The 24,207-nt window shown below is 39.7% G+C and overlaps 2 protein-coding genes and 1 pseudogene across 2 annotated transcripts; all 3 read left to right on the plus strand.

Annotated features, from left to right (window-relative positions):
- The first annotated feature begins 903 nt into the window (after positions 1 to 903).
- On the plus strand, positions 904 to 6,219 carry LOC142606469 (protochlorophyllide-dependent translocon component 52, chloroplastic-like; annotated as a pseudogene).
- Positions 6,220 to 9,040: 2,821 nt separating this feature from the next.
- On the plus strand, positions 9,041 to 15,120 carry LOC142608140 (protochlorophyllide-dependent translocon component 52, chloroplastic-like). Its single transcript, XM_075779849.1, has 7 exons — positions 9,041 to 9,838; positions 10,964 to 11,151; positions 11,518 to 11,607; positions 11,686 to 11,869; positions 12,005 to 12,193; positions 13,926 to 14,113; positions 14,498 to 15,120. The coding sequence occupies exons 1-7, from the start codon at positions 9,314 to 9,316 to the stop codon at positions 14,751 to 14,753; spliced, it is 1,620 nt and encodes a 539-aa protein (XP_075635964.1). The 5' UTR covers positions 9,041 to 9,313; the 3' UTR covers positions 14,754 to 15,120.
- A 2,673-nt stretch (positions 15,121 to 17,793) lies between these two features.
- Positions 17,794 to 18,519, plus strand: LOC142606470 (uncharacterized). Its single transcript, XM_075777814.1, has one exon. It carries the CDS (start codon positions 17,794 to 17,796, stop codon positions 18,517 to 18,519), a length of 726 nt encoding a protein of 241 aa, XP_075633929.1.
- Positions 18,520 to 24,207: the final 5,688 nt, after the last annotated feature.

A 24,207-nucleotide genomic window follows, 5' to 3' on the forward strand; every position in this document is an offset into this window, starting at 1 on the left:
ATTTGCAGCAAATTCTTTTCCAATTTGAAAAAAAAAATTAAAAAATAAATAAATAAATAAATAAAAAAAGAAGAAGAAGAAGAGTGAATATTTTGTGTCAAGTATTTGAAGTGAGAGGAGTTGTTTTATTAACACCACAAAATCTCATAATATTTTTACAATAAATTGAGGTGTTAGTACATTGTTGATCAGAATAAAATAAAATAAAATTGTTCTAAAATCCATCTCAACTAAAAATAAGAGTATTGTGAAAATACTGTTTAGAGAAAAAGTTTCTTTGTTTTTCTATTTTATATTAGGAGCATACTCAAGCATATATAATGGACTTTTTATATAGGGGCAAGGTGACCCCCTCGCTCCCATCTGGCTCTGCCCCTGTGTGACCCAACTACGAGATATGCTGTATATACTTGCTGCAAGGTATACTTTCTCCTCCTGCAGATGCAATACAACACCCCACTGACACTCACCCCTATCTGAGGAGCTGAGGAGGGTTATTACATTCATCCAGTTCAATTATCTCCCTATCACATGGAGGTGGACCCACATTAATGCACGACGGAAATAATACATGCTTTTTGTGCATGGCGGTTTGTTGTACCCACCGCCATTTCTTGATTAAGGTTGTTCTCGTGATATAAAATAAAAATTCCTAGCGACGGCTTGCTGTTGATTCAGTTTCAAAACTACATATAGGGCCAGCGAGCTACACGTTCACATATTCCTACCATTTTTATCTACCTGATTATCAGACGCAAATAAATCAATAGCTAGAAATATTCTAATAAATTTTTCATCTTTTTATATTCAACAATTCAGGCCTCAAGTTCAGTCCACCATTCTAATAAAGTTTTGAACAGCCTTTCTCACTTTTCTTTAGTTTGAGCTGTGAAAGAAGTAGCCATGGAAGCTCTGGGAGCTTCCTCTGTTCCTTCTTTTCACATCCGAACGACACTTGATAAAACCAAATTGAGAAAGCCCATGTTCTTAAATTTTCATTTCAATCAAATACCCAGTTTAACTTTCTCATTAGTCCACAGAAAACAATCGAAATTCAAGGTTTTTAACACCATATCATCCAAGGTTTCAACAGAACCCACAAACCCACCTGAGCCAGTGTTTGAAACTCACAGTCAAGGTGAGAAATTTGATTGGTATTCACAATGGTGCCCTGTTATGCCAATCTGTGACCTGGACAAGAGGAGGCCACATGCTAAAAAGGTGACAGGTCTTGATGTGGTTGTGTGGTGGGATAGGAATGAGGAAACTTGGAAAGTGTTTGATGATAGGTGTCCTCATAGGTTGGCTCCATTGTCTGATGGGAGAATTGATCAGTGGGGCAGGTTGCAGTGTGCGTACCATGGTTGGTGTTTTAATGGTTCTGGTAACTGCAAGTTCATCCCTCAAGCACCTCCTAATGGTCCTAATTAAGGTAAAAATGTTGATCGATCAACATTTTGCAAATGCTTTTGCATGTGTTGGCATGCCTTTAATATATTTGGATAGGATTCTTGTCACATATGAATGGAAAATTTGGTATATGTAACATTTTATACAATGTTAGGCTATAACAGGATTCCAAATTTCGATGCTTTGCCAGCAGGGCAGTGACGACTCCAAGAATATTTTTGAAGGTAATTATTAAGAAACTTAAATTATACAAAATTTAATTTTAAAAAATCATATATTGGCCATAAAAAATAAAAAATAAAACACATACACACACAAAGACATAAAGTCTTATAATTTCCTTTTTGAATTTTCTTATTTTTGAAATCATTGCATGATAGTCTCATTATCGATGTGTAAATTACATCTTTTTCAAAATTTTAGTTCTCTAAAGATTTTCTTGGGCTTTGTCTTTTGTTTGTAAGGTCCTAATATATTGTTAAGGGATCAAAGTTTAAAGAAAAATTTGACTACAAACTAAGCTATAGCCTAAGGCTACAACTCTCACTAAATAAATTAATATGGTTACATATTTTGAAAATTTAAATGTTAAATTGTATGTTCTTTATGTTCTTAAAACATATGTCAAATTTCATGTCAATCAGAAGTTATTTACTATTTAATCTATAAACTTATTTTTTATGTATAATTTTAGACAACAAAAATTCAAAATTTGAAAATTTGAGTAATGACATAACTATTGATATTTCATCTTTTTGAAATTTTGCAAGTATGGAGAATTTAAGAAGAAAAATTATGGATTTGCCAAAATTCACATCCAATAAAAATATATTGAGTTGAGTTGTAGTCTTAATCTACAACCAAGTTTGTTGCTAAATTTTGTTCAAGGTGTAATTATGTTGAGCCTAAAAATATTTTTTAAGGATAAAAAAATCATAAAATTTATAAAATTTACATATGATAATTAATTTTATTTCCAAGTTAGGGTGATCCTATGATCCTATGGCCCCCAAACAAAAATTTCTGGCTCCGCCCCTACTTGCCAATACCTCTTATTCCCTCCAAAGAACAATCAGGGAAGTAAAGAAGAAACTTTGAGATTGGAGCTTTCTTGTTTGCTTAATTGGCCAAGACCCATTTAGCTCAATTGGTTGGCACCTCTTAGTGTTTCCAAGACATCCAAGGTTCAAATTTCCTTCTCTTACTTTAACTATCAAATTATTGTTTGCATAATAGAAATAATTATATTTGCATGTAGATTTTCCTCATTTATATGACCTCAAGCATAACACAAACAAGCTTAATTCAATGTAATATAAGCCTAGTTATTTACTTACACTAAGTCAAAAATAAATGTGACATTCATATCCTCTATCTAATGGCTAACTCTCAGCCTTCTTATCAACTTTCCATTAAAGTAAATGAATAATTTAAGGGGAAAAAAATTGTGCTTCACCAGAGTAAAAGGATATAATCATATATGATTATATGATTATATCAACTTTCCATTTTGTAGTGATATCTGGTTGATCGGTATATTTTTCTGCTTCATCTTGTATACTTTTATCCATTTGTTGAATGTTTGTGAGGGATAAAGATATCTAGCACTCAATTCTTGTTCTGTAGTCTGTTCTACTCAATTGCTACTTGGCATGTGTGGCCCTTTTTTGACATTCTAAAGCTCTCTCTAAAATCATTGTTTTGTTTTATCCTATTTTATTTTCTTGTATAAATAGAAGGAACATGGTATGCCAATGTTTTAGCAGGAACTTTGAACAATAGCAAATGGAATTTGGTTTTGGGATTGAATGATGTAATTTGGCATCAATTGAAGCTAAAGGATTGTACATGTGCGATATCAATTAGCCAATGCAATTGATGAATAACCTTTCCAAATAATTATGCAGGTGCATGCAGCCAAGAAAGCATGTGTAGCTGTTTATCCAAGTACTGTGCAGAACAACATAGTTTGGTTTTGGCCAAACTCGGATCTTCTTGTGGAAAAGAAACCCCCCTACATTCCAGAAATAGATGATCCTTCGTTTACTAACTTAATGGGAAATAGAGATATTTCTTATGGGTATGGTCTGCCAATAACTTCTCTTCTGACAAAAACCTGTTATCTTGGAAAATATAGATTATATTTTTTCCACATATGAAACCACATCTGCCCTTTGTTCCTGTTATATGTTATATAACTTTTAGGCACCTGTAATGCTGAAGGACAAAGTATTAATATTTTATAATTTCATTTTGGCAAATGTCATAAGAAAGTTCATATCTTTTTGATTGATTGTAAATGGTTTCTTCTTTCTTTTTATTTGGCATAAATATCATATGGAAGGTTTTCAAATGTGTGTATCACTAAAAGTAGGGCACCTGAATTTGGGTTATGCTTTTCTTTTCTTTTTCTTTTTATATCTTACCTCCTTTCTCTTTAGCAGATCTGATTGGGAATATATTGATTTTTTACAAATTCAGATATGATGTATTGATTGAGAATCTTATGGATCCTGCTCATGTTCCTTATGCACATTACGGAGTAATGGAAATTCTACCATCCAAAAACAGTTAAGTTTTGAATAATCCTTATGTTCTGCCAAAAAGTTTTGATGTCTTTATTTATGACTGAAACCAAGTTACCTTCACAGTGAAGGCTGATAGAGAGGGGGGCACACCGATTGAATTTATGATTGAAAAGTTGGACGTCAATGGGTTCAATATAGTTCAGTTCAGGAATGGAGCAGATGCACATTTATTGCCCCATACCTGGTTTATGCATCTCTTAAGCCTGAGGATCAAGCTAATGGATCTGAATCATCAGCTGGGACCAGAAAGGTTATCTATTAGATTGGTTAATCTTTTATACATACATGATAAACAAAATTTTTGGTAAATTCTTATTTATGTATTTCATTTTTCGTTCCTTAATTAGTACTTCTATGTATGTAAATCTTGGTTGATGCAGGATACATCTGTGCAGAAGGAAATTTTAAAAAAAAAAATTTGCATTCCAGTTAGCCCAGGGAGTAGCAGATTGATATGAAGCTTCCCAAGAAACTATGGTCATTGGATTAATAAAGTTGTGCCACGATGGATATTTCATATGGAACAAAACCTGGTTATAGATTCTGATTTATATCTTCTACACATTGAGGTGACTCCCATCTCTTTGTATGTTATTGCAAGTTTCTTTTCTTTTCTTTTTTTCTTTTTTCAATTTAGGTAGCTGGTTTATTCCATTATAAATCACTTTTGCTTTTGATGAGTTACTATCGAAGTTACCGGTATAGGTTCACCAGATCAACCTTACTACAGATTCATGGGTTCTGCTATTTTAAAAGATAATTATTCTCAATATTTTACAAACCCAACTTGTAAGGTTTCCAAATGTAATTTGAGAGTGAAAGAGAAACGACACTGAACAACAACCATGTATCCTGTATTTCTTTCATATGTCTACATATGATGATACTTCATTGATTAAAATATGTAGGATCTTCAATGTTTCGATTTAATTATTATTTTTCTTGATTTTTCTATTACATTAACTAAAATTAGAATTAGAATTTGGAAATATTATTATTTACTAGGCAGCACTAGTAGCTGACAAAATCACTTTCCAGTTCTATCTTGTTTCATAGATTATTGCTTACTATTATTATTTTATAAACACTGCACAGAGATGGTTCAATTTTTTAGAACTTTCTTTCCATGTAAATGTCTAACGATTAATCTAATACAAATTTTTATTTTTATTTTTTTTCTGAAATTTAACTTTTTATATGATAAGGTAGAAATTGCTCACTAAGATTTACCCGGCTGTGATGTGTAGTTTAGTGTTTTTTTTTTTTTTAAACCAAAGCCCTAGTCGTTAGTCCAGTCTCCTGTAGGAAGAGAAGCAAATTAGCTGTGACTGTTGTTCTTTAAATGTATTATGTCACATAGATTTTAGTAGTTGCTTCTGACTCCTGAATTCTTTCTATAGGAGCATAAGATAATGGATGTTGGTTCTGCCAATTGGCAGAAAGCTTGTTTTGTGCCAACAAAATCTTATGCCTTTGTGATTGGATTTAGAAAATGGCTAAACAAGTATGCTGGTGGTCAAGTTGATTGGAGAGGCGAGTACAGTGGAGTTCTTCCCCCAACTCCTCCTAGAGAGCAGCTGATGGACAGGTAATTCATACAACTACCAATGTGGATTCAAGCTAGAATTTGATACTTCTTTTTATTATCTAGACATAGTATCATTTTTTAGAACATTATACAGTTGTAAATGCATATAATAAATAGCTAAACCTGTTTCTTGTTATCGGCAAGATATCATGTACAAACTTTACTTACATCAACGGCTTAAACAGTGGAAATTGTCATAATACCTTGAGACTTCTTTTTCTGTCTGTGGAAAGCCAAGGACACTGGAAGATATGGCCTAATTTGAGACCTTTTAGAAGATTTAGGAAATTCCTAATCTGAACAATACACACATGTTCACCACTTGTCTCATTTATGAGAATTGATTCATAGAAATTATCTTTCACAATCTTTTTCAGGTACTGGTCCCATGTGGTGAACTGCACTAGTTGCAGTGCAGCATACAAAGGTTTCAGTGCACTTGAAGTTGTCCTCCGAGTAGTTTCTGTTGCTTCAATTGCTATTGTTGCTGCAGCCAAGCAGAGTACAATCTCAGCAGCTGCCAGAACCACGATGGTTTTGATGTCAGTACTATTCTATGCATCTTCAAGATGGTTGGCTCGCTCCATCTACAGAAACTTCCATTACCAAGACTACGATCATGCTTTTCACTGATGGTCTAACTTACTGTCCATCCTTAAAACACCATATTCAATGGTTTCAATATGGCTTCTGCATAAATGTGTGTACAGTAAAGGTCAATGAAACTTGCATAAAGAAAAATAGCACATTTCTGGTGTTTATGTGTTTATAACTTGCTTAATATTCACCAAGAATTCTTGTAGTTCAATGACATTACCTAATTATCTCCCAATAAGGAGAACTATGGTTTGATTCCCCTTCCCATTTTCTTATTTTGAGGAAAAAAATAGACTTTTTGCTCATTTTTTTCATTTCTTAGTTTTCACTTCTTCAATTAGTGTGAGTGATGCGGGTATTTTAAAAAAGTGATTATATAAAATGGAAATAAGGAAAAAATGAATGAAGAATGAATATTTATTGAAAATAAAATTCAACGTGGCTATTCTGAATTCTCATATGTAATTGAAAAAAAAAATCCTCCAACAAAAACAAAATTCTATCTATTACACCTTTAAATTCTATCTTTAAGATTTAACTACTCTATCAAATAACATGACAGTTTGTAGTTTGTACGTATTGAAAGTGAAACATGTTTTAAATCAATCAATATATATGTAAAAGCATAAACCTTATGTGGGAAAGCATAATATTCTGTCAAATGGCACATTATATGATGTTGGGTTCTAAGACTTTAGGTTTAAATGTATTAGAACTTCAATTTGTAATGTTAGCAAACCATGATCAAAACGTTTATCTTTATTTTAGTCTTGCTCAAAGTATGTTTAAATGTAAAGTTGGAATCGAATGTACTGCAGGATTTACCATGTAAATCTGCCTTACTCGATCGATCGAAAATTACACTCGATCAATCAAAGCTCGTGCAGATTGTTTTTCTGCAGAATTTTCCAACTCAATCCAAGCTTGTCTACGTGTAGGGTTTTATATTTTGTCTTAAGTATAAAAGGGAAAACCCTAGCCACGCTTTAGGATTGCTCCTTATGCTTTGTGTGTGAATCTTTTGTGAGATCTAGAGGTGTTTTCCTTCACATACACTTAGGGTTATCAAGATCTAGATTGATGTCAAGAGCTTGGTGATCAATTTAGTTGCAAATTCAAGAACTTAAAGATATACAAGCGGGAATGCTTGTGCTTGCTGGGAATCCAAGAAAGAAATAGTCCGTAAACTCGAAACTATCATGGGTCGTAGTAATAAGTTTTCTACTCGAGGTAGCAATAGAATGTTAGTGGTCTAAGTTCTATTGTACAAATTTCAATTCTTTCATAGTGGATTTGCTTTTTTACCTTGAAAATAGTTAGGTTAAATCCTCCCCAGATTTTTTACCGGCTTGGTTTTCCTGGGTCATCATACCATTGTGTTATTTATTTTTCATATTTGTCAATGATATGATTTATTTGTTTCATCCTAGATCTGAATAATAAACTCAAGTATTCACTTGATTAATTAATTAGGTTAATCAACTTGTGTTTTACAAGGGTCTAAAAACTATACATATGACACTCTTTCCATTTAGGCAGTGGTGGCATATTGCTATATTGCTATATTTTAGCTTCTTAACCATAAAAAGTGTGCTCCAGCAGTGGAGCTATAGCAAAAAAAATTTTGCTTCCAGCTACAGTACACATCTAAAGATAGATGTGTACTGTAGCTCAAAGGTAAAAATAAATATATTATTTTATTAAATTTCTCTCTCTTCTATTCTTTAAAAAATATTTTTTCTTCTTTCTTTTTCGTTCTCTGGCTTCTCTTCTTTCATCGTTTTTCCTTCTCTTTTTTTTTTTTTTCTCTCCCTCATCTACTTTCTGCTTCGCTGCCAATTCTTGTTGAATCGTCGAGCTTCGCCGCCGATTCTTGCTGAATCGTCGAGCTTCGCCGCCGATTCTTGCTGAATCGCTGAGCTTCGCCACCGATAAGGTCTAAATCGGCGAGCTTCGCCGCCGATAAGGTCTAGATCGTCGAGCCTCACCGCCGATAAGGTCTGGATCGTCGAGCCTCGCCGCCGATAAGTTCTGGATCGTTAAGCCTCGCCGCCGATAAGTTCTGGATCGTCGACCTTCATCGCCGACCCATCTTGCCCAGTCCTCCATTTCGCCGCCGATCCTCATTCTCATCGCCCACGTCACTGTCCCACGCCGCCGACCCATCTCGCCCAGTCCGTCTCACCGCCGACCTGTTCGTGGGTTTCTCTATGGCTGTGTTGGTGGGGTGGTTTTTCTCTGTGATTTGTGTGGGTTTGTTGGTGTGGGTTTCTTTGTAATTTGTGTAGTGATTTTTGGCTAATTTGGATTTTTGGTAGTGGTTGTGGGTGGTTGTTGGCTTGTTAGTTTTTGTTGGACGGTTGTGTGCGGTTGATCTTGGTTGGTTGGCAGTGGTGGTGGATCGGTTGTGGTGTTTTTTTTGTTTGGTGAGATGTATTATTTTATTGTAGTAGAAATATTATTTTATTGTAATGTTTATGTTATTTTATTGTGTTGAAAGCTAAAATAGATCCACTGCTGTAGCATGTTTTGTAAAGTGAATAGGTAAAATAAATAAAGTAACTTTTTGTGGAGCTAAATTGCTAAAATTTTAGCTCCACTACTGTGGATGCTTAATGCATCTAAATTTTACATTTATATCAAACTATTAAATAATTGCAAATGCATTTATTTTAATTTTTTAATAAAATTTTAAAAAAATTGTATAGATTTGTAACTTTTGTTTGTACGAACTGAAGGTGAAACACGTTTCAAATCTCCTTAAATGCCCTGACAAGCAAAGTGCCAAATCCACGTGTGCAGAGGCTTGAAACTTTGAGCGAGGATACAGACTGGCCATCCTCTCCCCACGGAGAGCATGGCTGTCGATTCATCGGTTCCAAAACCACAAGCAGAGCCAGTGAGCCACAGCCACACATTCACTTTTCACATTACTATATCTACTTAAATATCAACACAAATAATTCAAAACCTACTGGCTACTACCATTTCTAAACAAAGTTTTCTACTTTTTTTATTTCTCAACAATTCAGAGCCTCAAGTACAGTCACAAACTTCCACCATAATAAAGTTTTGAACAGCCTCAAGTGTTTCTCACTTTTCTTTAGTTAGAGCAGTGAAAGAAGCAGCCATGGAAGCTCTGAGAGCTTCCTCTTTTCCTTCACTTCACATAAATACCACACTTCATAAAACCCAATTCAGAAGGCCCGTGTTCTTGAATTTTAATTTCAATCCAATTCCCAGTTCATCTTTCTCGTTAGTCCACAAAAAACAATCAAAATTCAAGGCTTTTACCACCATATCATCCACGGTTTCAACAGAACCCACAAACCCACCTGAGCCAGCGCTTGAAACTCACAGCCAAGGTGAGAAATTTGATTGGTATTCACAATGGTACCCAGTTATGCCAGTCTGTGACCTGGACAAGAGGAGGCCACATGCTAAAAAAGTGATAGGTCTTGATGTGGTTGTGTGGTGGGATAGGAATGAGGAAGTTTGGAAAGTGTTTGATGATAGTTGTCCTCATAGGTTGGCCCCATTGTCTGAAGGGAGGATTGATCAGTGGGGTAGGTTGCAGTGTGTGTACCATGGTTGGTGTTTTAATGGTTCTGGTGACTGCAAGCTCATCCCTCAAGCACCTCGTGAAGGCCCTCCGGTAAAATCTCTTGAATTGAAATCTCCTGTGTTAAGAACTTGGGATCAACATTTTGCAAATGCTTATGCATGGTTCTGATTCCTTAAATATAAATATATTTGGATAGGATTCTTGTCTCATATGAGTGATAAACTTAGTATCTGTTACATTTCATTCAATATTAAGCTGGACAAGATTCCAAATTTCAATGCTTTGCTTATGCCTCTCATCACAACACAGAACAATCAGTAAAGTAAAGAAGAAATTTTGAGATTGGATCTTTGTATTGTTTGCATAACAGAAATGATTTTATTGTAGCTTTTTCTCATCATAACACAAACAAGCTTATTCACTGAAAACTAGGCCATGTTTTACACTTTACTGTTAGGAAGATGACTCTGGGAAGCCTCAGACTCTGGGAAGCCCAAAAGACTATGTCCTACTCGCTCTCGGGCTTTGACCAAGTTAATGGCACTCTAACTGTCACAATGCAACTGAAATCCTCCTTGGTTCAAACCAATTTCTTCAACAAGCCCCTGCAACCACAGTGCTTCCTTTGCAGCTTCACCTGCAGCCATGTACAATTAGACCTAATGTGAATATAAGTTCAGTGATCCACTTATCCTTTTTCAGGATAAAATGTGGCATTCATTCCCTCTTTCTAATGGCTAACTCTCTGCCTTCTTGTCAACCTTCCATTAAAGTAAATAAAGAAATAAATTAAGAAAATATGAAATTGTTCTTGACCAGAGTTAAAGTATCTAATCATATCTAGTTAATAGTTATATTTTTCTGCTTCATCTTGTATTTTTTCATTCATTTGTTGAGGGATTAAGATCTGATGTAGCACTCAATTCTTATTTTATAGTGACAATTGTTCTACTCAAATTCTGCTAGGAGTGTGGGGGCCTTTTTTGATATTCTAAAGCTTGCTCTTACGTCACTGTTTTGTTTTATCATATTTTATTTTCTTGTAAAAATAGAAGGAACAGAGTCAAACATTCGGGAATTATTTACAATAGCATATGGAATTTGGTTTTGGGATTGTATAATGTGATTTTGCATCAATTGAAGCTAAAGGATTGTACACATACAATATCAATTGACCAATGCAATAGTGATTAACCTTTCCAAATAATTATGCAGGTGCACACAGTCAAGAAAGCATGTGTAGCTGTTTATCCAAGTACTGTGCAAAACAACATCGTTTGGTTTTGGCCAAACTCAGATCCTCAATACAAAGATATTCTTATGGAGAAAAAACCCCCCTACATCCCAGAGATAGATGATCCTTCATTTACTAACTCAATGGGAAATAGAGATATTCCTTATGGGTATGGTCTGCCACTATCTTCTGACAAAAACCTGTTATCTTGGAAAATAGAGACTATTTTTTCTACTCGTCAATATCTGGCCTTTTTTCCTGCCATATGTTTCAGAACTTTTAGGCACATGTAATGTTGAAGGACAAAGTATTAATAACAAAGTTTATATAGGCTAATGTCATAAGAAAGTTCATATCCTCTTGACTGATTGTAATTCTTCTTCATTTTTATTTGGCATAAGTATCATATGGAAGGTTTTCAAATGAGTGTATCACTAAAGTTGGGCACCTGTAATTTGGGTTCTTCTCTTTCTTTATATCTTACCTCCTTACTCTAGAATATCTGATGGGGAATATATCAATTTTGCAATTTCAGATATGAGGTATTGATTGAGAATCTTATGGACCCTGCTCACGTTCCATATGCGCATCATGGAATAATGCAAACTCAACGACCAAAAGACAGATAAGTTTTAAATAATCCTTAAGTTCAGTTAATAAGTTTTGCTGTCCTAACTGATGACTGAAACCAAGTTGCCTTCACTGTGAAGGCTGATAGAGAGGGGGGCAGACCGCTTGAACTGATGATTGAAAAGTTAGACATCAATGGGTTCAAAGCAGATCAGGGATGGAGCAATAGCAAATTTCTTCCCCCATGTGTGTTTTATGCGTATACTAAGCCTGTGAATCAAGCTAATGGATCTGAATCGTCAGTGGGAACCAAAAAGGTTATCCCTTAGATTGATTAATCTTTCCTACATAAATGACAAATGAAACTTGCGAAATTTTTGGTTAATTTTTATTTATTTATTTCATTTTTTGTTCCTTAGTACTTCTGTTTATGTAAATCTTGGTTGATGCAGGAAACATCAGTGCAACGGAGTTTCGTTTTAGTTTTCATTTGTATTCCAGTTAGTCCAGGGAATAGCAGATTGATATGGACCTTCCCAAGAAACTTTGGTGTTTGGATTGATAAAGTCGTGCCACGATGGATGTTTCATGTGGGACAAAACCTGATTCTAGACTCTGATTTATATCTTCTTCACATAGAGGTGATTCCCATCTCTTTGTATGTTATTACAAATTATTCTTTTTTATCTAGGTAAATGGTTTATTCCATTATACATTACCTTTGCTTTTGACGAGTTACTATCGAAGCTACTGGTAGGATCAGTGGGTCAACCTTCCTACAGATTCCTTGGTTCTGCTATTTTAAAAGATAACAATGTAGGATGTTACTCTCAATAAATTATAAATCCAACCTGCAAGGTTTCCAGATGTAATTTGAGAGTGAAAGAGAAGCAACACTGAATGTACTTCTTTTTTTTGGGGAATGATTTGAACTTAAGAATCAGCCCTCCTTACCGTGCCCTTTACAACTTGAGCTAAAGCGAAAGGATGGGAAAAGATAGTATCTGTTTTCCTTTGGAAGATAACATCCCTGACCTTTTTTTCACGTAAATTTAGTATTGTTATTTACTGTGTACTCAACTTATTAGTATAAAAATTAATTTAATAATTTGGGTTAATTGCGTAACTCAAATAACCCCTAGGAATTTAACTGCATAACTCAAATAACCCCTAGGAACTTATCCTTGAGAAATGGTTAAATGCTTGAAGCTGCCCCTTGCTTCCACCTGGGCTGCAGAAGATAGACTGCATAAATCTCATACTGACAATATTAAGGGAATTTCTTTGGTAAATGAGATGATACCTACAATATTTTACTCCATCATGCTCTATTAGGTCCCCACCCTTAGAAGCCTTGTGCAGTGCACAGGTGAACTCTCATAGCTTTATTAATAGAGTGAGTGTTGCTAGAACCTTATTTGGCCAGGAGAGAGAGGGAGAGTTGCTAAAGGCCAACCTTTACAACCATCAGAGTTCCTTCTAGCTCACTTTTCTTTCCTAATCCAATAAGCAAGACCCTTAGGGCCCGTTTAGATTGAGGGGGACGGAGGGGAGTAGAGTAGAGTTAGCTGAAAATAGACTAATTTTTTGTCAATTCTACTCTACTCTACTCCCCCTCCCTCCCCCTCAATCCAAACGGACCATTAATTTTATCCCTAAGAAAGGAAATTGCTAACTATAACTCTATAAGTTTCTAGTGGTACCAGACACCCCCATTGGCAAAGTGAACAATTACATGAAGATTGCTATTCTAACTGGATACTCATGGAAGATTATAGCACTACTCCTTTTACTGCTTATCCACTTCACTTGCCCAATGAATACATCATGGATCATTTCTTTAGGCTGATATATACATATGAATACTTCATTGGTTAAACTTTGTAGGATCTTCAATGTTTCAATTTAGTTATTAATTTTCTTGTTTTTGCTAGTAAAACTAAGTTTTAAATTAAAATTTGGAAATATTTACTAGGCAGCACTAGTAACTGGCAAAATCACTTTCCAGTTCAATCTTCTTTCATATATTATTAATAGCAGCATAATAACAGTTCTTTACTATTATTATTTTCTAGACACTGCACAGAGATGGTTTAATTTTTAAAAATTTCATTCCATGTAATTATGTAAATGTCCAACAGTTCTAATGTAACTTTTTATTTGATAGGATAGAAATTGCTCCCTACATATTTTTCCACTATGAAATTGTGATTTACCCTGCTGTGATATGTAGTTTTCTTTCTTTTCCCACCAAAGCTTTAGTCTTTAGTCGAGTCTCATGCAGGAAGAAAAACAAATTGGTTGTGACTGCTGTTCTTTAAATGTATTATCACATTGTAGTAGTAGTATCTGACTCTTGAGATCTTTCTACAGGAGCGTAAGATAATGGATGTAGGCAATGCCAATTGGCATAAAGCTTGTTTTGTGCCAACAAAGTCAGATGCCCTTGTGATTGGATTTAGAAAATGGCTAAACAAGTATGCTGGTGGTCAAGTTGATTGGAGAGGCAAGTACAGTGGGGCTCTTCCCCCAACTCCTCCTAAAGAGCAGCTGATGGATAGGTAATTCATACAACTACCAATGTGGATTCAAGCTCCAATTGGATTAAATTTTTTGATAATCTGAAAATTAGTATCATTTTGGAGAACATATTACAAGAGCATGATAGATCTTTGTAGAAGCATAGAAGCTAAACGGCTAAACCTGTTTGTTACACTGTTAAACATGTTATAATACCTTGAGACTTTTCTTTCTCTGTCTGTAAAAAGCCGAGGCCCGAGGACACTGAAAATTATTGCGTAATTTGAGACCCTTTAGAAGATTTAGTAAGTTTCTAATGTGGTCAATACATGCATATATATCTTTTTATGTGGTGGTCCTTGGTACTGCGTGTCTCATATATGAGAATTGGTTTAAAAAAACTATCCTTTCACAATCTTTTTCAGGTACTGGTCCCATGTGGTGAACTGCCGAAGTTGCAATATTGCATACAAAGGTCTCAATGCACTTGAAGTCATCCTCCAAGTTGTCTCTATTGTTTCAATTGGGATTGCTGCTGCAGCCAAGCAGGGTGCAATTTCAGCAGTTGCCAGAACCACAATGGTTTTGCTGGCAGTACTATTCTATGCAACTTCCAGATTGTTGGCTCACTTCATCTACAAAAACTTCCATTACCACGGCTATGATCATGCTTTTCGCTGATGCTAGTCTAACTTAGTATCCAGCCTTAAAACACCATTTCTGGTGGTGTAAATATGGCATGGCATAAATGTATGTACAGTAAAGGTTAATGAAACTGGCATAAAGAAAAATCACTCTTTTGGTGTTTTTGTGTTTATATCTTGCATAACGGTTGTGAAGAGTCTTGTAACTCATTGACATTACTTGATTCTCTTAACAATGAGAACTTGGATTCAAATCCCAGCTGATTGTATGTAAAAAACTTGCTTAATGCTCAGATACAGGTGTGCTTGCACAACAAGAGCTTTAACCTTCTACTTGTATCTTGCACAACAAGAACTTCAAACTTCATTTTTTTCACTTGTTTATTACTATTAAGATTTGGTAACATCATATGCTTATACATATTAGATTTATTTATTAATATAGGAAGAAAAAAAATCAAAAACCATTGTACATAATGCTACAATCTCTCCAAATGCCTCCAATTTCCTCCTTGCATAGATATGCAGCACAGATAATGTTCAGTTGTATAAAACAAACAAGAAAAAAATACAGCACTCCTCTGGTGCTCTATGAACACTGGAGATGTTATCTCATGAAACGGTTTATGAGACCACCCCTCTGACAATATGTAGGACTCACACCTACTATGAGAGAAATATCTTATAAAGTCATCTCATGAGATAATTTTTACTGAGGTTGAGCTTCTTTTGTGTATACCACAAAACCTTAGATAGAGATCTTGTGATAATTGTTATTTTAATATTTTATTAGCCTAATATTTTCATATATTTTCTAAGATATTCTAAACTGAGATTCCAATATATATATATAAATATATATATATATATATATATATATTTCAAACATTTTTCCTATTTACATAATTGCCTCTAATATTTTTTGGAGTATGATACACGCATAATCCTAAACATTTATATTGGGATAATCAGTTTGTCCATCGCTAGTTGTAATTATGGTAATTAAAATAAATGGTTATGATGGATTGTTGAAGGTATTATTATAACTCGAAATCATAAAAAGTACAAAAGAAGGATCCAATTAGCTATATTAACTTGATATTTATTCTTCTCAGAAAAAAAAAATTTATATTTATTATGAGATTGCAGGTACTTTCACTAATATCTCAAGCCTTTAAAAAAATTAGATATAAAAAATGGGTGTATAGAGTTCTTTGAACATACTACTCCCTTGTCAATATTTTTAAATGGTTAGGATGGATTGTTGAAGCTATTATTATAGCTAAGAATAATAAAATTATTAAAGCATTATCCATTTAGCTATACTTATTATGAGATTTCAGGTACTTTCACCAATATCTCAAGTCCTTTTTTAAAATAAAAAAATTATATATAAATATATATATATATATATATATATATATATATATATTGTACGGGCCTCACCCCCCATCAAGTCCAATAGCCCTAAGGCCCATAAAAACTATCTCTTATAAGAGCCCCGCACTGATCACACATGGTAACGCACGTGCCATCCGAGGGGTTTGAGCTCGGAGTGCTCAAAGCAGCCTGTGACGTGCCCCTGCCAAGCACAGAACTTGCATGCGGGGCTAGTCCCAACGCCGCTATCATTTTCTCCTTCCCGTCACCAAACATCCACTTAGGGGAAACGATATTGGACCTCCCTTCCATTGCCTAGGGGACACCCCTGCCGAGCATCAAATCCAACGGTGGAGCCAGTTCCAATGCCAGTCCCATTTTCCTCCCACTCCCAACTAAACCCCCACTTATGGGTAATAGTATTGGACCCTTCCTTCCACCCACTAGGGGAATAATCATCACAGTTCCACTAAGTTTGGCTATAAATAGGCAGGGAAGATTCAGTTGAAGAGGTTGGCAATTCCAGAGTGAAGAGACTAGAGAACGTAATACAAATCATCCCCAAGGAAGAAAGGAGAGTGTTAGTGGGAAAATAGGGGAGACTCAAGAAATGGGCCTGCCAAGCATAGCGCCACCCGTGGTAGGAAATCCAAAAGCCCACTATACAAATAGATTGTGAGCCCAAACTCCTCTAAGGCCCAGCAACCTTATTTTGGAACGCACAATTAGCGCCGTCTGTGGGGAACTCCTACGTAGCTGTGGTGCTATCTTGGCACGCTCATAAAGATGTCTGGAAGCGGATAGAGAAGCCATGCAGAGAGCGGCACTAGAGGGTCGTCGCGGGGGTCTACATGGCGAGAAAGGAGGCAAAAAAGGCAAGAGGACAGAAGGCATGAGGAGGTAGAAGAGTCTGGGCCCGGAGAAGAGTCGTACCAAACCCTCCAGACAATGTCTAACACCTCGGGCCGCAGCCGCCTTGACAGAAGAGACCAGGAGCTTGAGCGGAGGGACTGAGAGCTCGAGTGCCTGCGCAGGGCGATCAGGGATTTAGAGTTGCAAGCACAGGGCCGACGCAGGAGAAGGGACCAGGGAGAACGAAGGTAAAGGTCAGTAAGTGTGGGGAATCGCCGTGAGGTAGGATCTCATCAATCCGGGTCTTGTAGGCACCGCGACCGCTTGCGAGAGTATGCGGACCGTGAATCAACTTCCCCCGACGCGGAGCGACCACGTAATGCGGCCATGGATACCATGAGCCGAGCATTACGTCAAGCTGCCCGGTCTCCATTTTTTAGAGATATCGAGAGCGCGCCTATGCCTAGCCGGTTCGCACGCCCACCATTCAATTCCTACACTGGGAAGACAGACCCGGTGGAACATGTAAGTCACTATATTCAGATGATGTCCTTACACTCCCATAATGACACGTTAATGTGTAAGGTTTTCCCCTCGAGGCTTGGCCCCACTGCTTTGAGGTGGTTCAACGGGTTGAAGAAGGGTTTGATCCATAGATTTTCGGAACTGATCTAGGAGTTCGGAGTGCGGTTCATAACTTGCAGCCGGGTGCCGCAGCCCGTGGACTCGTTACTATCCATGAAGATGGGGGTTGGAGAGACCCTTCGCAACTACGCCAGTCGATACTAGGAGTTGTATAACGAGATTGGGGGGGTAATGAAAAGATCGTGGCAAGCACCTTTCGTATGGGCCTACCCGAAGAATCTTGGCTGAGAGAATCGTTGACCCTAAAGCCTCCCGAGGATATGAGGCAGTTGATGAGGCGTATCGAAGAGTACAAGCTCTTAGAAGATGATCAGCTGCAGTCCAAAGGGAAGGAGCCGATAATCAGTTATCCTTGGAACAACGGCTTCAACCCCAAACACAAGAAGGATTTGAGAATTCAAGAGCCCAGCCCGGCGGTTGGGGGAGTCAACGCGACGTTCAAAGAGCCCATACACTGCATCATTGATAGGATAAAAAATGAGCCATATTTTAAGCGGCCAAACAGGATGGCAAGCGACCCATCAAGGAGAAACCAGAATTTGTATTGCTCCTATCATAGGGATAAAGGGCACACCACCGAGCAGTGTAGGGTGTTGAAAGATCACTTGGAACAGTTGGTGAAAGCGGGGCATTTGAAAGAGTTTCTGGTGGAGACAGGGAATCAGGAGACCGGGCAGGCAAATCGGCTGCGTCGAAACCCTCTCCCACCCCCTTTGGGAGTGATAGAGGTCATCCACGCTACACCGAGGGCAATTAGAGCACCCACAGCAAAAGGGGTGTTGACCGTGGTGTCAACAGAAGGAAGCGCGAGTGAACAATCCCCAGGAAAGAAGCCGAGGTATAGTAGACAACCCATAGCGTTCGGCGACGATGACCTGGAAGGTACTACTCAGCCCCACCACGATGCTTTAATAGTCACAGCTTGAATAAGGGGTTTCATAGTAAAGAGAATAATGATAGATCAAAGGAGTGGCGCAGATGTAATGTACCCGGACCTATACAGGGGGCTCGGCCTGAAAAAGGTGGACTTGTCTAGGTATGATACACTCTTAATGGGATTTGACGGGCATATGGTGACTCCAGAAGGGCAGATTTTGCTCCCAGTTATCATGGGAGGCAGGGAGGTAATGGTGACATTCATAGTGGTCGCCTCTTTCTCACCATACACGGCAATATTCGGAAGGCCATAGATACATGACATGGGGGTTGTGCCGTCCACCTTGCACGTAAAAGTCAAGTTCCAAACTGATGAAGGGATTACAGTAATAAGGGGTGATCAGCAAGCGGCCAGACAGTGTTTGGTAGCCGTAGCAAACAAACAAATGGAGTAGAAGGAATCAGTCGAGGAGGCGCCCCAATAGAAATTACAGCATCCCCAGGTGGAAGGGACCAGCACTGCCGAGGATTTGGTAAGCGTAAAGATCTTACCTAGAAGTGAAAGGAGTTTTCAGATAGGGGCAGGCTTGAATGATGGGGAAAGGGTGCAGCTACTACTGTTCCTCATACAAAACAAGGATGTGTTTGCATGGAATCCATATGAGGTGCCCGGTGTCGACCCCGAGTTCATAGTTCACAAGCTGAATGTGGATCCGCTATGCCCTCCCAAGAAACAGAGACCGAGAAGGTCGGCTAAGGAGCATGTGGAAGCCGTCAGACAGGAAGTTGGAAAGCTGAAAGAGGCAGGGGCCATAAGGGAAACATTCTTTCCGGAATGGCTCGTAAACACGGTGGTTGTGAGAAAGAAGAGCGTTAAGTGGAGAGTTTATGTTGATTTTACCGATCAGGATCCGTTTCCAATGCCGAAAATTGACCAATTGATGGACGCTACATGCGGGCACCCAAGAATGAGTTTGCTTGATACTTTCTAGGGCTATCACTAGATTGCCCTAGCCGTCGAGGATCAGGAGAAGACGGCATTCTTAATGCCTGATGCTAACTACCACTATACCATGATGCCGTTCGGTTTGAAGAATGCGGGAGCCACTTATCAACGAATGATGACGAGGATGTTTAGGGATAAGATTGGACGGATTTTCGAGGTGTACATTGACGACATGGTGATAAAAAGCAAGCAAGAAGGACAGCACATTGACGACCTGAAAGAAGTATTCGAGATACTTCGACGACACCAACTGCGCCTCAACGCCGATAAGTGTGCATTCGGGGTTGGATCCGGCAAGTTCCTGGGGTATTTGATTACTAAACGGGGGATCGAAGTCAGCCCCGATCAAATTGAAGCCGTGAAACGTCTCAAACCGCCGAGCAATCCGAAAGAGGTTCAAAAGCTGACTAGTATGCTGGCTACTCTTAACCAATTTATTTCCAAGTTCGCTGATCGGTGCCAACCCTTTTACCAACTTCTGAAGAAGTGGAAAGGGTTCCAGTGGGACGAGGAGTGTGACAGAGCCTTCCAAGATCTAAAGGATTACCTTGGGCGGGCACCGACGTTGTCAGCCCCAGAACCAGGAGAAGACTTGTATATGTATCTCTCGGTATCCGAGCATGCAGCGAGCGCCGTACTACTGAGGGATAGCGGTGTACAGCTCCCGGTTTATTACATCAGCAAGATGTTAGTCGACGCCGAGACCAAGTACTTACCGCTGGAAAAACTGGTGCTGGCACTCGTGCATTCCACCCAAAAATTACCCCATTATTTTCAGGCCCACACAATCCACGTCTTGACCAAGTACCTGCTCCAGTCATTGTTGAGGAAATCTGACTTTACCGGGAGGATAGCCAAGTGGGGGACTCGGCTGGGCTCTTTTGACATCAGATACAAGCCGAGGAACTCAGTGAAGGGACAGGTACTTACAGACTTTATTGCCGAGTTCTCCCCGAGAGGTACAGACATAACCTGCATAGTAAAAGTCAAGCCATGGAAGGTATTCGTAGATGGAGCATCCAATGCGACTGGAGCGGGGGCGGGGATCGTGGTCATCACCCCGGAAGATCTGAAGCTAGAACACTCATTCAGATTGGGCTTTAGGGCTTCTAATAATGAGGCCAAATACGAGGCTCTGCTGGCCGGACTAAGGATTGTCATGGATCTGGGGGCAAAGGAGGTGGAAGTGTACTCGGACTCCTTCCTAGTAGTAAGTCAGGTCCAAGGGAACTTCTAGGCCAAAGATCCCCGGATGATAGAATATCCGCGACTAGCAAAGCAGATGATGGGTAACTTTGTGACGGTCAAGATCGAGCGGATAGCCCGGGGACAGAACCGGCACGACTATTCTTTGGCAACTCTTGCATCATCAATAACTGACGAGGTACCTCGGCTGATTAGGGTGAAGTTGGTGCCCGAGCCAAGTATTACAATCAGGGCACTAATTCTACAGATCACTGAAACCGAGAAGTGTTGGGTGGATCCAATCATCGACTTTCTTGCATAAGATCGAGCCCCTGAAGATGAGAAAGAGGAAGCCAGAGTACAGGGAACTTCCACTCGGTACTGGTTATCTACCGATCGACAGCTATATCGCAGATCGTTCAAAGGGCCGTATCTGAAGTGCCTTCGCCCCAGCCAGGCTAAAGAGCTACTAGCTGAACTGCACGAGGGATTCTGCGGTAGCCACGTGGGGGGACGCTCGCTGGCACACCGAGCAATGACCTAGAGGTTCTGGTGGCCGCAGATGAGGAAGGAAGCAACCGAGTATGCTCAGAGATGTGAGCAGTGTCAAGTGCACGCGCCGATAATCTACCAACCGGCCGGGAACTTGAACCCGGTTTGCAGCCCATGGCCATTCGCCTACTGGGGGCTGGATATAGTCGGACCATTTTCCCGAGTAACGGGCAATCGAAGGTTCGTGTTGGTGGCAGTAAACTATTTCACAAAGTGGGCAGAAGCTGAGGCACTGGCCAACATCCGAGATGTTGACGTTAAGAGATTCGTGTGGAGGAACATTATAACAAGTTTCGGCATGCCAGAATCTTTAATATCGAACAACGGCCTGCAGTTCGACAGCAGGGCTTTCCAGGAATTCTGCGAGAACCTCGGTATCCGAAACCGATACTCCACACCAGCCTACCCGCAAAGTAACGGCCAGGCAAAAGCGACAAATAAGGCTATCATGAACGGTTTGAAGAAAAGATTGGAGGGTGCCAAGGGTAGATGGGCCGAGGAGTTGCCAAGCGTCCTATGGGCATACCGAACCACTCCGAGGAGATCCACAGGAGAAACGACATTCTCTCTAACTTATGGGGCGGAGGCAGTCATCCCTGCTGAAGTAAACCTATGTAGTGACCGAGTTGCGGGATTCGCTTCTGACGAGAATGAGAAGTTGATGGCCAAGGAGCTGAACTTGCTGGAGGAACACCAAGATGTGGCCACCATTCGACTGGCAGAGTATCAACAGAAGCTTGCCCGGAGGTACAATAGAGCCGTCAAAAGGAGGGAGTTCGCCGCGGGAGATGTGGTACTCTGAAAGGTAGTGGGGAATACGCGAGAGACGAGCGCAGGAAAGCTAGCTCTGACCAGGGAAGGGCCCTACCGTGTGACTGCTATTGCCGGAGCAAGGGCCTACTATCTGGAGGATTTGGAGGAAAAATCGCTCCACAGGCCATGGAATGTTCGCAATTTGAAAAACTTTTATCAGTGACCGGACACCCTCCAAAGATATAAACTTGATGTAACCTTGCATTACTGCATGTTTAATACGAAGGCATTTATTCAGCTGAATTCCACTTTTCTTATTTCATGTTATTATCGCCAGGCAAGAATTATAAAGAAAATCGCGAGGGTAAAGGCAACTCATTCACGGTAAGGACGGAAACCTGCCCTCGGTTCGATTCCTATCACCGAGAAGGTGGAAACCTTAGGCTACTTTATCTAAGGACAGATACCTACCCTCGGTTCGATTCCTATCATCGAGAAGGTGAAAACCTTAGGCTATTTTATCTAATGACAAAAACCTGCCCTCGGTTCGATTCCTATCACCGAGAAGGTGAAAACCTTAGGCTATTTTATCTAAGGACAGAAACCTGCCCTCGGTTCGATTTCTATCACCGAAAAGGTGGAAACCTTAGGCTACTTTATCTAAGGACAGAAACCTGCCATCGGTTCGATTCCTATCACCGATAAGGTGGAAACCTTAGGCTACTTTATCTAAGGACAGAAACCTGCCCTCGGTTCGATTCCTATCACCGATAAGGTGGAAACCTTAGGCTACTTTATCTAAGGACAGAAACCTGCCCTCGGTTTAATTCCTATCACCGAGAAGGTGAAAACCTTAGGCTATTTTATCTAAGGACAGAAACCTGCCCTCGGTCCAATTCCTATCACCGGGCAGGTGAAAACCCTACGCTATTCTCGCCTAGGTACAAGAACCCGTTCTCGGCATAGCCAGTCACGCCGAGCGTCCAGTCACATAAGCCACTACGGCTTGAATTTAAAGGGGCTACTCCCGGCCCCCAAAGGCGGGAAAGTAAGGTATAATGGCACCTACCAACAAGATTAGCGTTTAAGAAAGTAATCATGTACAGAATCGGCAGTTACCAAGCAAGCAACAGGGAAACACAAACGGCATTGAAACGACATTAATTATAACTGTCTGGAAGACAGGGAAATTGTTCCATCGCCACAGCCCGGCGATTTAAGCTCTTCAAACTTCAAAGAAAAAATAATAATAATAACAGTAATAAAACAAAACAAAAAAAGGAGTCAAAGAAAGGCTAGATCATCAAACGGCAGGGTCGGTTGGTGTGGGCGGAGGAACAGGCTGCTCGGTTCCGATTATTGCTAGGACCTGGTCTGGTGCAGCTTCGACCCCAATGCAGATGTCGCTTGTAACCTTCGGGTCAGCTACCTCCATGTGAGCGTCAATATCCTGCACGAGGTCGATCATACTCGAAGTCTCCTCCTCATCTGAAGCCTCGGTCCGACTCTGAATGACGGGGGGAGGAGGGGCCGAGTAAGGGATCTGCTCGGGGTCCCACAACGGAGAGTCCGCGGCTACGCCCATCGCCTGAAGGGCAGCTAACCATCCCTCCCCGAAGCCATGGTGCCGAGCTTAGTGAATAATCGGCTCCGCAGAGTTTTCAGCATCCGAGAAGCTGACATTGTACCACTTTTCCTCGCAGGCTTCGAGGGACCCCATCAAGCCGGCGATTTCATTAGCTTGGGCTAAACTCAAGCTATCCACCGTCACTAAATTGAGCTCGGTCTTGCCTAACTTCGCCTCTAGGACGGTCAGCTTTCCCTCGGTGGTTTATCGGGCGCTCTCGGCATCTATCGCTTTCCTCTCCGATGCCGCGGCAGCCTCCCCTTTTTCCCTGGCCGTGGCCTCACCAACAGCCTTTAGCACCTTTTCCCCTTCCAAGGCCTCGGTCGCATCCTTCAACCGCCCGGTCACAATGCTGGTCATCTATACGGCCTAGAGATAGGATAGTAGCCAAATGGTGAAATTAAAAAAGAAAAGAGAAGACCACTCAGTATAATGTACACGGTCAAGGGGAATAGAGCGTTATTGCGATGGAATGCCATTGTAGTCACGTGGCAAGTGTCTCGTCATCGCCCTATGCATAGTAATGGACATCCTCAAGCAGCATGAGGCCCTGCGCCAAAATTTGGGCCACTTGCCCCCTGCACCCCTGTCCCATAGCCGAACGCTGGCGGTTTC

This window comes from Castanea sativa, chromosome 8 (genome assembly GCF_040712315.1).
Source record: "Castanea sativa cultivar Marrone di Chiusa Pesio chromosome 8, ASM4071231v1".
NCBI classification, from domain to species: Eukaryota; Viridiplantae; Streptophyta; class Magnoliopsida; order Fagales; family Fagaceae; genus Castanea; species Castanea sativa.

Bases quoted from the DNA above. Each gene is read 5' to 3' on its own strand.
- LOC142608140 (XM_075779849.1), top strand. From the start codon at position 9,314: ATGGAAGCTCTGAGAGCTTCCTCTTTTCCTTCACTTCACATAAATACC. The intron at 9,839-10,963 runs GTAAAATCTCTT...ATAATTATGCAG, and splicing joins CACCTCGTGAAGGCCCTCCG to GTGCACACAGTCAAGAAAGC. The intron at 14,114-14,497 runs GTAATTCATACA...AATCTTTTTCAG, and splicing joins AAAGAGCAGCTGATGGATAG to GTACTGGTCCCATGTGGTGA.
- LOC142606470 (XM_075777814.1), top strand. From the start codon at position 17,794: ATGGGCCTACCCGAAGAATCTTGGCTGAGAGAATCGTTGACCCTAAAG.